This window comes from Apus apus, chromosome 4 (genome assembly GCF_020740795.1).
Source record: "Apus apus isolate bApuApu2 chromosome 4, bApuApu2.pri.cur, whole genome shotgun sequence".
Classification (NCBI taxonomy): Eukaryota; Metazoa; Chordata; class Aves; order Apodiformes; family Apodidae; genus Apus; species Apus apus.
Window position 1 is genome coordinate 106,019,837 of NC_067285.1, and position 14,536 is coordinate 106,034,372.

The 14,536-nt window shown below is 38.6% G+C and overlaps 1 protein-coding gene across 5 annotated transcripts in view; it reads right to left on the minus strand.

The window, feature by feature from the left end:
• Positions 1 to 276: 276 nt before the first annotated feature.
• CFAP99 (cilia and flagella associated protein 99) overlaps positions 277 to 14,536 on the minus strand; it is a 58,109-nt gene continuing 43,849 nt past the window's right edge. For 4 of the 5 annotated variants that reach the window (XM_051618713.1, XM_051618715.1, XM_051618712.1 and 1 more), the window contains 5 exons: positions 14,029 to 14,170; positions 12,724 to 12,875; positions 10,040 to 10,245; positions 2,785 to 3,084; positions 277 to 613 (listed from right to left, as the gene is read on the minus strand). In XM_051618713.1, coding sequence (XP_051474673.1) covers positions 460 to 613; positions 2,785 to 3,084; positions 10,040 to 10,245; positions 12,724 to 12,875; positions 14,029 to 14,170 — 954 coding nt within the window. In that variant the 3' untranslated portion in view covers positions 277 to 459. The remainder of the gene's footprint in view (positions 614 to 2,784; positions 3,085 to 10,039; positions 10,246 to 12,723; positions 12,876 to 14,028; positions 14,171 to 14,536) is intronic. The other variant, XM_051618714.1, reaches the window with a different exon arrangement.

The following is a 14,536-nucleotide window of genomic DNA, read 5'->3' on the forward strand; positions in this document are numbered from 1 at the left end:
TCTGGAAGCAGCTCCCTAAAGTGATCAAGCAATCTTATGCTCTTCTTCCACTGTTGAAAGACTGGAGAGATTCTTATCTGCGAGTCTGGGTCACTGAATCTTGACTCTGGCTCCTGGAGGCTATAGTATCATCCACATCTTCTAAACAGTTTTTTCCTCATCCTCTAGAACTGGTGTTGAAGCTGGTGATCCTCTTACAGTTACTGTCATGTAGGAAGACATGTTAGGAACTTGGGCAGACCATATCCTCTGAAAAGATGCATATGTAAACAAATGTTGCTTGTTTTTTGCCCTCATTTTTATTGTTTTGGAAGATGAGCACAGCAAACCATGGCATAGCATACATACTAATCACACTGCAAAGGTGAAATCAAGATTAAAATTCAACCTGGTAGTAAATAGGCATGCTGGGAGTTTTCCAGCAGGCCTGAATTTGTTCCAGATGTATTTTATTTTACTTCAGAGCACAATATACAGACTGGCTCCATTTCTTGCTGCCTCAGGCAGCCATTTTCTGAGCTGTTTCTCTGGCCGTGAAGCCATGTTGAAGGATCTTGAACTGTCGTCCCCGACTCTCTTCCAGTTCTTTCCAGTGGTTCCATTGCAAAGAATCCTGCAGAAAAGACACACAGGTGGTGAGACTGCAGGGAATACAGCTGTTCTCTTTAGCGGATTACACTGAACTTCTAGTTGATAATCTGGCTGGCTGGCACCACAGTTTATTTGCTAATGTGATTGGGAAATTTGTCAACATCAAATTGGGCATGATGAACAGAAAGGTAACTTGATTGGGTTGCCCAGTTTAAGGTAAATTAAACACAGCTGCAACGCTCCACAAAATGTTAAGTCAAGATAAAACTACATCTGGACGGTGTGCTTCAATGCTGCTACCTTATGTTCTTTCTTTGCCAACAATTTATTCTTGAAACCATAAATGAGCAGTTGCAGAAATCCTATCAGATTCTACTGGTTTTCTAATTCAAAAGCTGGGCTCACAAGGGAGAGTTCCCAAAAAAAGCTCAGAACAAACAGAAAACTGCTACTTTTCCATCTGATTCTTTGCTTAATATGGTAGAAAAGTACTTTTTTCCCATTAATGGCAGTTTTTCTTAAGGTTGGTTTCCCAAAATGCAATACAAATTCTATTTTATTAAGAATGTAATAGTGATTTATAAACAAATTTTACCTTGACTTTTATCAACACAATCACATTGGGCTTAAAAGGCTGTCACAAATGTAACTGAAATCAGAATCTGGACTTGGAACTTTAATACAAGCTCTTAGTGTCACTTTTTTTCCTACTTATTGAGGAACCTAAAGGGTAGCAGTCAAAACTGAATGCCAGAAACCTACTGCATTATAACTATGGGTGGAATTTTCTCCTACAGTCACACTAACACTATTTTTAGCAATAGGCAGTTCAACTACAATACAGATGCTGCTGAGTATATCTGACCGGAATTGAGCCACTTCCCTCTGCTAACATTTGGATAGTGTCATGCAGAGCCAAACAGCACTGACAGAAGATACACCAAACCAGCTAAATAAAATGTATAGTAACCTTGCTTTTTTTCCTATTGTTTTTTTCTTATTTTTTTACAGGTATCTTAAGATTTGAGAGGTCACCACAGTGACCTCTTAAGAGACTTCCTGTGTAAAGCTAAGCTCAAGAAAAAGACAAAGTCCAACATGAAAACAGCTTTCAAACCCTGTCTTCTTGGCTCATTCTTATGATCCTGGAATACACATTCAGACTTACATCAGGTAGTAAAAAATTCTAGCTGTGAATTCATAATTTCTCTTTGTTTATTTTAAAAATGTCTCACATTTGTAATTATATGGCTGCTTTCCTTTGAAGTTTACATTTATTACTTCTATTTTATTCTGGACTCCATTCAGCAAAGTGTTTAAAAGCATGTGCTCAAAACCCCAGTTCAGAAAGCCATTCCAGTTTAGGAAATGCTTTATTCAAATAGGTCTTCCAAGTTTTCTTTGCTGAAAGGGATAGACCTCATTGTCCACATAAAAACTATTGCCTATATAAAACACCTACATGTTTTGCTTGCCTGAAATGAGGATTCTGAAGGAAGGAAAGAAACATCGATATTCTGAAAGATTGCACTATTTTGGTTTTTAAAATATAAACACTTGACAAATACAGTTTTCCTCTTCACTGAATTCAGCTTCATTTAACTTTTTCACAAAATAGGTAAAGAGCTGAGATCAAGTTGAGATAGGTAATGGAGTGGAAGATTTAGTTCTAATTTTACATTGGGCTAGTGCACCTTTTAAAGAGTGATCCCATCATGACTGTTCACTGCAGTGTTCCATATGCTGTGGTACATGTGCTGTTGCTGGTAAATGTACCACTTCTAAATGTTAGGCATGCATAGGGCAATGGCAGGGGCAGCAGCAGGAACCTTGGTTCCTCACCACTTGTCTTTAGACACTTGCCAAGGAAAAACCACCAGTGTGAATCAGCATAACGTTGTGGGGAACCAGGCTGAGGAAGGGTGAGGTAAACACCATGGGAATGATAAACTGGAACATGCCTTGGGTGCGAGGGGATGAGCATCCCAGTGAGGTGTAATGGGATGCATGTGACAGGAGGCTGAGAATGACATAAGTTAGACACAGGGGCTAAGATGCTGTTTCGAAGGGACGAGAGCACGCGGCAGTAAGAGCGTGCAGCTGGCTGTCGTATGGATGAGCCCTGCTCTGTGGTAGCAGAATGTGTGACAGGGAGGTGAGGTCAAGGCCATGGTTTGGGAAAATGATGCCTACGCAGGAAGCAGGGCACTGCTACTGCCAGTCCTGTGTGGCACCATCTGCCTCTGCCCCCTGCCAACGCTGGCAGTTGAGCAAAGGTCTGTGAACAGCAGGTCTATTGCAGAGCTTTTCTCCTTATGTAAGTCCCAGACCTTCCTTGATGGGATGCTGGTTTTCCAGGGGGTAATCTTTAGGAGTTCTGCTTGCTTTTTACGCTCCATTGTTTTTTCTACAATCTTCTTCTGCAGGTTTAAAATGCGTTCATCTTTCATAGGCCTTTCACCAAACTGGGACTTTCTTTTCTTTTCTTCTTGCCTGCAAAATAAAAAAGAAGCAGTAAGAAGGTAAAATAATACCAACCCACAGAATAAATCCATCTGAACATATTTTACCTTGAAAATAATACATTTTATCTTGCTTCTGGGAACAAGCTAGGCTCAAAACAGGTTTAAATCATATACCTCAATGAATATGGTATTCACAGCTGGCTTCTTTTTGTTTAAAGAACAGCATTACTAAACAGTATAGAATAATTTCTTCCCAAAGGATGCCATGATGACAGTATCTGAAGTATTTCAAGCTTGACATAACATTCTTAGAAAAAGCTTGCACAAAACCTGTGATAATACTGCAGCATTTTGCTTGTGAGAACTATGAACTTTCCTTATATGATCATTAGTATTCATCTCATTGCAAAATGAAAGATTATTTTCTGTGTAATCTCCGTGCCCAGATTCAGAATTTATGGAATGGTGCTGTATTAATTAAGGTTAGTGGGACTATGTGAGCATAAATTTGCTTGTGCAGCTTAAAAGTAAGGCATAAGAGAGAGGTTATCAGAGTCTTCCTTTCCCCCCCCCGCCTTTCTATTGTACCTAATTTTCTGTCCTCTGAAGTTTACATTTTATCTAGTTTTGCTTACTTCCACCCAACTGGCACAATTTACTCACAGCTTCTTAATGTAGGTTACACCACCTTGCACACTGACTCACTTAACATCCAACTTTCTCTTTCATTCAACATTGCCCTTGAATTTGGCTCAGTATGATCAAGTAGTATCAAAACTGTCAGGAGCAGCTGTGATTTTCTGGCCAAATTCAGAGCTAAAGTAGGTGTCAGATCTGCCAAAAAACATGCATAATTATAGAATTTGTAACCAGGTTAGATCTGATGCCACCTTTCAGCTGACAAGGATAACCAGATTAAGATCCTAAGTGACCAAGAACAGAATGCACTGTGCCATTGTTCAGCCAATCCTGTAACTGTTATTCTGTCAGTTGCAGGACTAATTTCACAGGCAGGTTGCCCCTTGGAAATTTTTTACAACAGAACTCTTCCCTTATCTCTTGGGTCTTACACCCCAGTGTTTTCAGTATAAGGCTCACTCAAGGAGCTGGAGGAAGGGGAAGAAGTTCCTTCTGATGCTAAAATCACCAATTTGCCTTAAAAAGTGTCTGTATCAAGACCCCAGGGATCTAAACACTTACTTCATCTTGGGAGAGATGGCTTTTGTTTGCCTCCATAACAGCAGATATTCTTCAGAGCAGTCATTCTGGACTACAGTTCCCAAAATCCTCAGGGACTGGATGAAGGAGAGATCTGACCCGTGTTACATTCTGAAATGTGACTGTCAGCTCTAAACAAGGGGCACAGTTTAGCTGGGCTTCTCATTTCCAGTTGCTTTCCTGAGGTGCTTCCTGAATGTCTCTGCTGTTTGTGTCATGCTATCTGGTTAGTATAACACTTCCTTATCCTTTTTAATACTATGACATGCTCTGCTACACTGAGATTATTTTTTAACTCTATTCTGTAAATCTAAAAAATTATGTACTATCATTTAATCTAATTGAGAACATGGATTATGTCTATCTGCATTATAACAAGGCATCACATTCCAAGGGACATGGGAGAAAATAACAAAAAAGGTTTTATGTAAACACTTGATTAAATATTGTCAGTGGGAATAAGCAACAAAACCTTTCATTACATGCAAATCCAGATTCTTGTAAATACAATTACAGGAAATACAGCAAGAAGTTTCACATCATGAAGAAGCAGCAGCTGCTTCTGCTGTGTGTACATTAACAGCAGAAAGATTTGGGCTCACAAACTTGTCATGGAGTTTGGCAGTCCACCATCTTGTTATTTACATACCCCTTGTATATTATTTAACTATCTGCCCTGCAATTTTAGCATCTGGCCAAATGGACTCTAGGCCCAGTAGGTCATCTGGCCTATAATTGAGGAAGCAGCAATTCAGCATTAAAAGTTTTCCTGTAGGAGATTTATACACTTGGAACAGTTGGATTAGGCCTTCTCAGATGTGTTTTAAAAATGTGGGATCTGAAGATTTGTACAGAGGATTCCTCCTGAAAACCACAGTTTGCTCTTCATTTACATTTTACATTACATCCTGTGCATCAAAAGTGTAAGAAGACAGAAGTATGACAGCTCTTCACTGACTCAGTGCTTGGAGGAGATGGAGTAAAAATGACGACCATTCTAGGCACCAAAATATCAACGTAAGCAGCTAGGACTGTATTTATAAATTCGCATTACAAAACAGAGTTTTGTGGAATAAACACAAATATATATTTTAGAAGCAGGAATAGGATTGCCTTATAGTGCAACTAACAATTTAAAAAAAATTTCCTCATCCTCTCACTCTCAGTGAGTTGTGCTGTCTGTACTTCAGTACCTTGCTTTTTTCCTGTCCTGCAGTATATAATTATTAGTTATTGCAGTGAGGAAAATGAAAGTATCTGTTAACAGTTCACTGTTAGGTGAGTAATTATTTTGACATTTAAAAATGCTACACTATTGGATTGATTACTGTTTTGTACTTATGTGAGGGATTTAAGCACTCAAAGTCTGACTCCCTTGCAAAACAATTAACTTATTAAGCACCTAATTTTAGGGGTGGAAGTGAGTGTTATTCATAACAGTGTTTTTCTCATTTGAAATATAGATTAGGAAGGTGTACAATCAAAGTCCATTCACAGAATCACAGAAAGTTGAGGTTGGAAAGGAGCTCTAGAGCTCATCTTGTCTTCCCCCACCTGCTCAAGCAGAGCCACCTCGAGCCAGTTGCCCAGGACTTTGTCCAGACAGCTTTTAAATATCTCCAAGGATAGAGACTGCAGAGCCTCCCTGGGCAACCAGTGCCAGTGTTCAGCCACTCTCACAGGAAAACAGTGTTTCCTGATACTCAGGCAGCCTCCTGTGCTGCCTGTTGTACCTGTTGTTCTCTCGTTGGTCACCACTGAGAAAAGCCTGGCTCTGTCTTCTTTACAGCCTTTCTTCACATACTTAAATTTCTGATCCATCATTGCTGGTAAATTTCTTCCTGTTTCAATGCTACTGAAGAACTAATTTCCAGCAGTAGGGACTGAGAAACTAAATCCTACTTCCTCATTGCAAACACATACAGAACTCCAAGTATTTATGAAATTTATGAAATTAATGAAATCACAAATATGAAGTACCAAACCAGAGTTCCTTTTCTTGCTAATTTTTGAGCTTTTTTTCCCATTATTTTAGGCTATGCTTTTGAAGATCTGAAGCAACAGTCACACAGAGGGATAGCATGGCACAAGTTCCCCTGTTAACACCTTTCCACGTCCATGTGCTGTCTGCCCCTTCCCTCATTTGTGTGCTGCCTCACAGGGTTGTGCTGGCTTTAGGGAGCTTGTTCTACTTGGAAAGGACTATCAGTCATTCATCCATAGCCCTCCGTTGATCTCTCCCTGCTTGATCTCTCTCTCCTCATAACCAGCCTTCCCCCTTGTCCTCTTGTCATGGCTGCCCTCACACTGTTTCCATCCACCTCAGTTCAGGCCAAGAGAGGTGTTACATTGGTGTGTGGCCAGTGGCCCTTGTCAAGGAGGAAAGGAGGGCTGGCAGTGGCAGGGTAAGAAAGGAGTGCTTTGCCATCTTGTCAAACAGACCAACGCTTGAAACCCAGTGCTGAGATCTCAGCATGCTGCACCATTACCAGTGTGAGATGGGGATGTGGTGAACTTTTGCACTGGTGGGAGTCTGTGCACCGTGTTCCTCAACCATTTTCTGATTCTTCTTCCTCATATACAAGTAAGTCAAGGAGGATTAGTGTCAGTTCAGAGTGTCATTCTGAAAAAGCAGCTGCTACCTTTATCTGGTTGTTGCCCTGACGTGGAGAGGGGAGGGGGCTGGGGCACCAGGCACAGTTGTGATACTTGAAAAGGAGCAAGAAAACAAACAAGGCAGGAACATGAGCAAGAACAGAATAAGGCTGGTTTCTGTGTGCCCTACATATATGCCACTGGGGGAGCATGGATGTGCTACTGTCATCTGTGAGAGACAAACAAAAGGATAGTGTGGTGTTCACTAGTCAGGCCTCAGAGGAGTCAAAAATTGAGAATGTGAAGTTTTGAGAGCATGCAGTCCCAAGATCAGACTAAATCCAAAACAAAATAAACCCCTCTAACAACAGATAGCATGGATGGAAGGAGCCTCAGCACCAACTGGTTTGATCTGTTGCTTGATTCTTAGTTCATTAAACTGCTTGCAATAATAGATGTTGCCTCAGTGGATTGAAAAGCAATTGTACCTCAAGCATACAGGCACATAACTTCAGTACTTTAGCACGTATTCAAACACTCATAAATCTTTTGGTTCTCATTTTAGAAAGCTGAGAACTCAATTGTTTGTCCCTTCACATGCCAGTCTGATTTTCAAACTGTGTGAAATTCTAGGAATTAAAGGGATGTCCTGCTTATATACAGAATTGATTCTGAAGTGTTCTGCATGCACTCACAAAGCTACTGCTGTGATGGATGTCACAGCTTGCAGTCTTTTCAAGGCTGATGTCTCTGTAATTTTTCATGTTCCATTTCCTATTTTGTTTAATATAGCTCATTATATGCTTGCTCAATGTGCTTCTTTTGTGTTGATGTATGTCTGTCTACAAATGATACTGAAAAGGACCTGCTTGGTAGGCACTGAATTAAACTCCAGCTGACACTAACTAAAGCACATTTGTTTAGCAAAGCTTAGCCACCATCCTTTAACTGATTGGCAGTAGCCTTCACCATAATGTATTTTAAGGTATAACATGTAATTTTATATTGATACATAAGGCTATCTTGTGAGGATCATTGGTAGGATTTGCCCTTCTATTCCTATAATTATTAATTCTGTAAACATAAAAATTTGCTTTTTACACCTCCTGTGCAGCATATAATAGGACCCAAGCAATTAATCACTCACACTGACTTGATAGACATTTCAGGATTTAGGATCTGTAAATCAGGTTTAACACACAAAGCCTATAGTTTGTTTAGAGATAAATAAAAGCTGCAGCATTTGTGTAGCATTTGTAAATAGGCCAGTATGTGATACTTCTATACTAACAGAAATAACACCATAGATTTGCATTCTAGATGAAAATGCATTAAATACACTCCCAAGGAACAACATTTCTGGTACACTTTGATGCTGTCTTTTTATAGCTCATGCTCCCAAGTCCTGTGCATGGATTGCCTGGGAGCCACAAAAAGAAATGTCTTTTAAAATCTATAATGAAACTTTGTAATTTCTTTATTTGGAGAGCAAACAGGGCTCCATTAAAATTACTGTATTGCTTATCATGGGTCTGACTAGAAGCTTGTAAATTCAGTGTTTAAGTTCATTTGGATTCTAACAACTTTTGCACGCTGGTCTGTTCAAAAAACATTTCAAATGTCGGGACAAAGAGTGAATCAAAGTTACCTTATCAATAAAAGCATATCTTATTTCAGGATCAGAACAGTTTTAGATCTCAATCAAGCCAAAAAGTCTGTGTTAAAGAAACCCAGCACTATTCAAAATTCACAGACTGTTATCCAGGATAACAAATGATTCTTTAAGTATTTACTAGCTAAACAGGTTTTATGCAGTATATATGCCTAGTCTGCATCTCTAATGGAAAGCACTGGCTTGAGTTGCTCCCATAGGCTTTCACAACTCTTAATGTTTAGCAATGAGAGTGTTTCCAGCTCCAAATCTATTTCAGGTTCTTTAGCCTTAAAATCTTTTCTCAATATATGCCATAGAAGACAGAGTCACTGATCCATGCAGTCAATCCACTGCAGCTGCAGTTATTGATTCATTAAACTCATTAAACTATCTTCTGAAGTACTAACATAGTAAAACTCTAGTCTTTGGAGATTAAGAGCTGGGACTAGTGAAAACTAGTCAAATGAATACATCAATACTGCCTTCTGTAATTGAGATTCAGAACTGGATGATAAATCAATAACACGCATTTAACTCTAAGAAGCCACCTTTGGTATCTGAGCAATAAACACAAATCCAAGCTATGTCTAAAGATGTGGGTTTAGCTTGATAGAAGGTCTTCAGAATGTCAGCTTGACTGTTTGCAAAATAAATACAGCAAGACAACGGCTAGCCTCTCAAACTCACAAAAGAGAAAAGGTGACAGACAACTTGCAAGGAAACAATGGTAAATAGTCAAGATGCAGTAAAAATGGCCTAAGTTCAGGAGGTGTTTTACACTTGTACACAGGCCTCCTTCCCACTCAGCTTTATTTGTAAATAGCTTTAACTGAGATTTTAATCTTTGTGGAAAGGACCTGTCTTCTGCATATGTGAGCATCTACGATGGTTATGGATCCTTTGTGATAATGAATAATAAATATTATAATGAATAATAAATATGAATAATGAATACAAAATTGGATCAGCGAGCCTGTAAGCTAAGATTTTTCTGCTATAATTTATTTAATTTATAACTTATTATTGTTATCAGAAAATCTTCCTAGAATATTTTCAGCTTCTAAAATAGGGCCTGCCTTTTAACAGAACAAATGAAGTTCAAGGGAGAAAAGTGTAGCTCTAATGTATTGGTTTAGATGAAAATGAGAAACCTCTTCAAGTGGCAAGCTAGAATGACCCTAATAACATCAACTTAGTTCTGATTAGCTGCAAAGGAAAAGAAAAAAGGCAGAATTTCTTTCTTAATATATAACATTGGCTCTGCATCCTGGGGCAATACTGTCAACAGTAGCCTACAGAGTGTCTTCAACCATAAATTGAAAATTATGAAAAAGATTTGTTAAAGCTGATGCACATTATTTTCAAGAATAAAAAGGAAATTCTAGCCCCAGTGTAATCCTTGACAAAAGTCATATTAAAGGGCAGTATTTTGCTCTCTACTTGTTTTTCTCCTAAAGGGGCTAGCAAAATATTAACAATGCAATGTCTTAAATGTCACATGCTGTTTTATACTGACTTTAAAGCAGCTGCTCGTCCAAGTTCTGCTCTGAACACAGAAATCTGGTCCAGTTTGTCTAGAAGAAGTTGTTCCTTAGCTTGTTTTTCATGAATTATCTGGTCTCTCTTCTCTTCCTCTGCTGCCTTCTGTGCTTCTCTGAGCAGAGCAAGGCGTTCACGTAGTTCTACTATCGACATTTCACAAATTAAACCATGGCCACCAGTCTGGAGAACATGAAATAAAGGTTTAAATAACACTGTAAATACCAAGGGGAGAACAAGAGTAAAACCAGGACATTTGATTGTGTTCCAAATAATGCTGAATATATTTTGATGGCCCTAGCCTATTATTTACAAGCTGTTTTTAAGGGGTAGGGCTTACCTTTCATACATGTAAAACCACAAAGCTAACAAAACATTTAATGAAAAAGCATTGAAATATACAGTAGAATAATTATAAATATGATGTATGTACTGTCCAGAAAAATTCTAGTTGACTTATATTTTAGTTTTAATAAGCCTTTTGCAGTTTCTAAATGTGTGAAATAATGTTTTTTAGTTTGTGAAACCAGAACAGACTTTAAACTAAAAAATATGCATATATTTAGTTATCTATTTCCAAATTATGGATTTGATCTATGAAGGCATTTACTGTTTTTCTCCAAAAAGACTAGGAATAAACATGCTTTGTACCCAGAAAATTCAGATCTTAGTGCCCAAAGTTAAAATATTAAAATATGAATGTTTAATGAAGGCTTTTTAAAAGCCACTTGGCAATGAGAGTGATAAAGAGCCTGATTCTGAGATGTAACGAGTCTTCTGCACCTTAGTTTCCATACAAAGACAGATAATTCCTAAACAGTTCTGTGAACCTTACTCTTGCATATACTCTTCCTTTCTCTCTGTCTGCACATATATCCTTTGCATATATGGAAAACTTGCATAACCACACAGAAAGCTTCTGTGTAGCTTTCTTTTCAAATTTAATCCATTTCACACTCATATTCTTTTATCTTAAGGCAGGGTGGGAGAGGGGGATGCAGGGGTAATAAAGCAACAAAACAGAGCAAAACAAATAATCAGGCTTGGCTCTCTGCTGCTACAACATTGGTACTTAAGAGGGATTATTATTGAGTTAGTCTGAATAATCTAATAATACAAGCTTGTCAGTAAAGGAGAATGTGTCTTGGGTGGCCATCCCTGGGACTCCTCCAAGATCTCCAAGAGTCTCTCCTGCAGTTTTGGCCCCCATAGCTTCTCTTTCTAAAACTTCAAAAGTTGAGTCAGTAAAAAGAGATCCTAACTTTTTTTCACCTGATGTTTCACTCTTCAGTTTTGACTCTGTGATTTCTGTTTCCACACCCTGCATGTGCACCAAACATGACCTAAACAAGGGTCACCAGTAGCGTCAGTAGACTGACAAAAGAAGCAGTGAAGGACCTATAGATTGGAGTATCATTTGGCGTTTTGCATACACCGTGTGGTGTACAATAATCGTTTGTGCTCTTCACCTTTTTTTCTCTGCTGTTTCCTTTGTGGTTCAGTACTATTTCTCCACAAATGGGTGAAGAGAGTCTGGCTTTTAAAAAAGAGAATTGTCTTCTTTGGCTAGAAAAGAAGTGGAGAAGTGATGGCAGCAGCCATAAAGGCAACCAAAGAGAGTAAGGGAGGATGAGACATCTGGGGCTCTGAATTTATTCTTGTTCACTTATTTCACACTTCAAGATTAAATCTATTATAAAATTTGATAAATGGGGTGGGGGGTTTATCTAGTGGTTGCAAAGATGGTAGGTAGCTATTCAAGGAATAGCTCACTTCAGAGGAGCAGGAGATAAAAACAAAGCATTGTATTGACTTTTCCAACAGCCCAGTGGATAGAAGACCTGCTCCTTCTCTATGGTTTCTGCAGACTAGCCATGGATTTATTTTTTTAATTTGTGATTTTCATTTGAATACTCATGAAAGGAAAGAAAAACCCCAAAGTCTGATAGTGCAATTTTATATCATGTTGTTATTCTTTCAGTGTGGATAAGAAAAAGGGAAGAGTATTTTCAGATACTCTGCTGAGTACCACTAGGTTTAGTGGTAAGCTAACATTTCCAGATGCTGCCTAAGTCTGGAAATTCTGCAGAAGTGGGAATTGCAAAGCCCAATATCAGATCATCTCAGTTTTGTGCATCATAATAAGCCAAAGAAGTCTGTGATACATTTACTGCAGACTTAACCACACACACACAAGTTATTTGCACAGTACATGCATAACAGCTCAGCAGGCTTTGAGTTCTCTTGACAATCTCTTTCACACTTGAATGTTAACAGTTTTGAAAGCACAGGAGATTAATTTTACTGCTTACCACTGTACATCAGTCCAAACTTTGTGTTCATTCAGTCCTTACTCAGGACTGACAAATCTGTGCATTTTTGAAGGCAGGTAGAACATTTGTCAGTCTTTTTTTGAAATATATCAGGAAACCCAGATCCTTTTGGCAAAATTCAGTGAAAGTTCAAGGAGTTTAAGATTTAACTTACCATCAGACTGTTCTTCCTGGGAAAGTTTTCATTTTATAAACATTGTGAAAGTTCCAGTTCGGATCTAACCTTTGTGTCCTGGGGTCACTGTACTTAATGGTAATTCCTCTGAATGTGTGAAATACGCACAACATACATTTATGTTAAACCAGCAGTTTTTACTTTTGAGCTTACCTCAGTTAAATCAACAAACTTGTGTCTGAGGCTTGGTAAAGACTCAATAGCTCTTATTTGTTGAATTAGTTCATATCTTTTTCTAAGCTTCTCCTCCTCTTCTTCTAAAGCTTGCCGAAGAAGTTCTCGATTTTCTTCAGCAACCTCCTGAACTGAAAGAAAAGAACTAATCTCTGTTAGCTGGCTGCATATTTTAACAAGTAGTCCATCTGGAGGAGAATTCATATGCATTTGTGAATAATGGTAATCATACTGATCTTGAGGGAACAGTCTGGCATTGGTGGGAGGAATGATTAGAGAAACAAATGAGTGCTTGCCACCTCCACTATCTTTCATTCTATTCAACACACAAACATGCTGTATACATAGATAAAGTAGACACTTTGAATTGCTGCCTTGTAATTTCTGTTCTAACTAGTGCATACTGTTCCATTATGCAATAAAAGGATATTATACAATAGCTAATATTCATAGTTTTTCAAGCTATATATGACAGAAATAATTGAGCTGCAAAGGCTGGTAGGCTTTGTTTGGCCATTTCAGAGTGGCTAACACCCTCTGCCTGCCTCACCCCTTACTGGTACTAGTATGAAGATACTTGGTCTGCTCACCAAAATATGCACAACTGCAGGTAACCTGTTCATACAGCAGATGTTAACATGGCATTGCATTGGAATATGTATAACCATGCTAGTCAGAACATCCTTCTCCCTGGACTTCATTAGTTAATGCATTAACTGAAGAATTTTCTTTAAGAATAATGAAGGATGAGTAGTATCATTTCCCTGCATCCTGATGACTGGTGTGTCTTGGAGGTGCTACATCCTTCCTCCTTCTCATACTGTCCTTCTAGGAGATATCTTTTCTGTTTTTAATGACAATCTTCTCTGGATTGTCTTCTTCGGATAAGACAATCATTTTGAGCCATGATTCTTTCCCAGTGGTTGCTAGGCAAATCCTCTCTTCATGGCATGAATCACAAGAATCTGAGCATCATACCTTGGTTTGACAAAAAGTACATTCATTCACACATGCTACTTTTAGATGGAAGTTGCAGAACATTAGTCCTGTATCTCTTCCTTCTAAGCAAAGAGGTATTCCCATGACCAGTAGCTTAGAATTTCTGAGCAATCCATTACCACTTGATTCCTGGAAATCATATTTAGGCATTCATGGAAATGTATAGGGTAGATCTTTCCCTCAACTTGCCTTTCTTTTCAGTAGAAAGTGTAATCAACCCACCAAAATAAATTAATTTGGGGACATATGGCACAATCTCTTATTTTTCTCACAATATGTAAATACCTATCTGCTGTTTGTATTTCTTGAGCTTTATTTTTGCTTGCTTTGCACTCTTGTGTCCTTCCACGACCTGCTCCACCAGCTCTCTCATTTCTTTCTGTTCTTGTAGACGTTTCTCTGCATACTGGTGCATCAGATCTGCTTTCTAAATCCCAAAACAACAGGTGAATAAAATTTCTCATAACTGGTGATATGAGTGCCTCAAATAACTGATATAGTGCAAGGACAAATGGATTACAAGTATGACATCGATCATTCAAAAAAGTAGCAAAGCACATTGGCTGGGGACAATATATAGACCAGTTTCTATATTTTATTTACCCACAACAGCCCTCCATAACATTTGCACTGTTATTTTCCATTATTCCCTCCCACATGTTTCTAAAGGCAGACAAAAAAGCCATCTCTGGATCTGCTTGTGAGATACCAAGAAGAGGAGCAATCTAATACACAGCTAGTTCTGTGCCTACAGGATCTTCTTGGGCCTAGTTTGTATCTCTGTAACCTACAG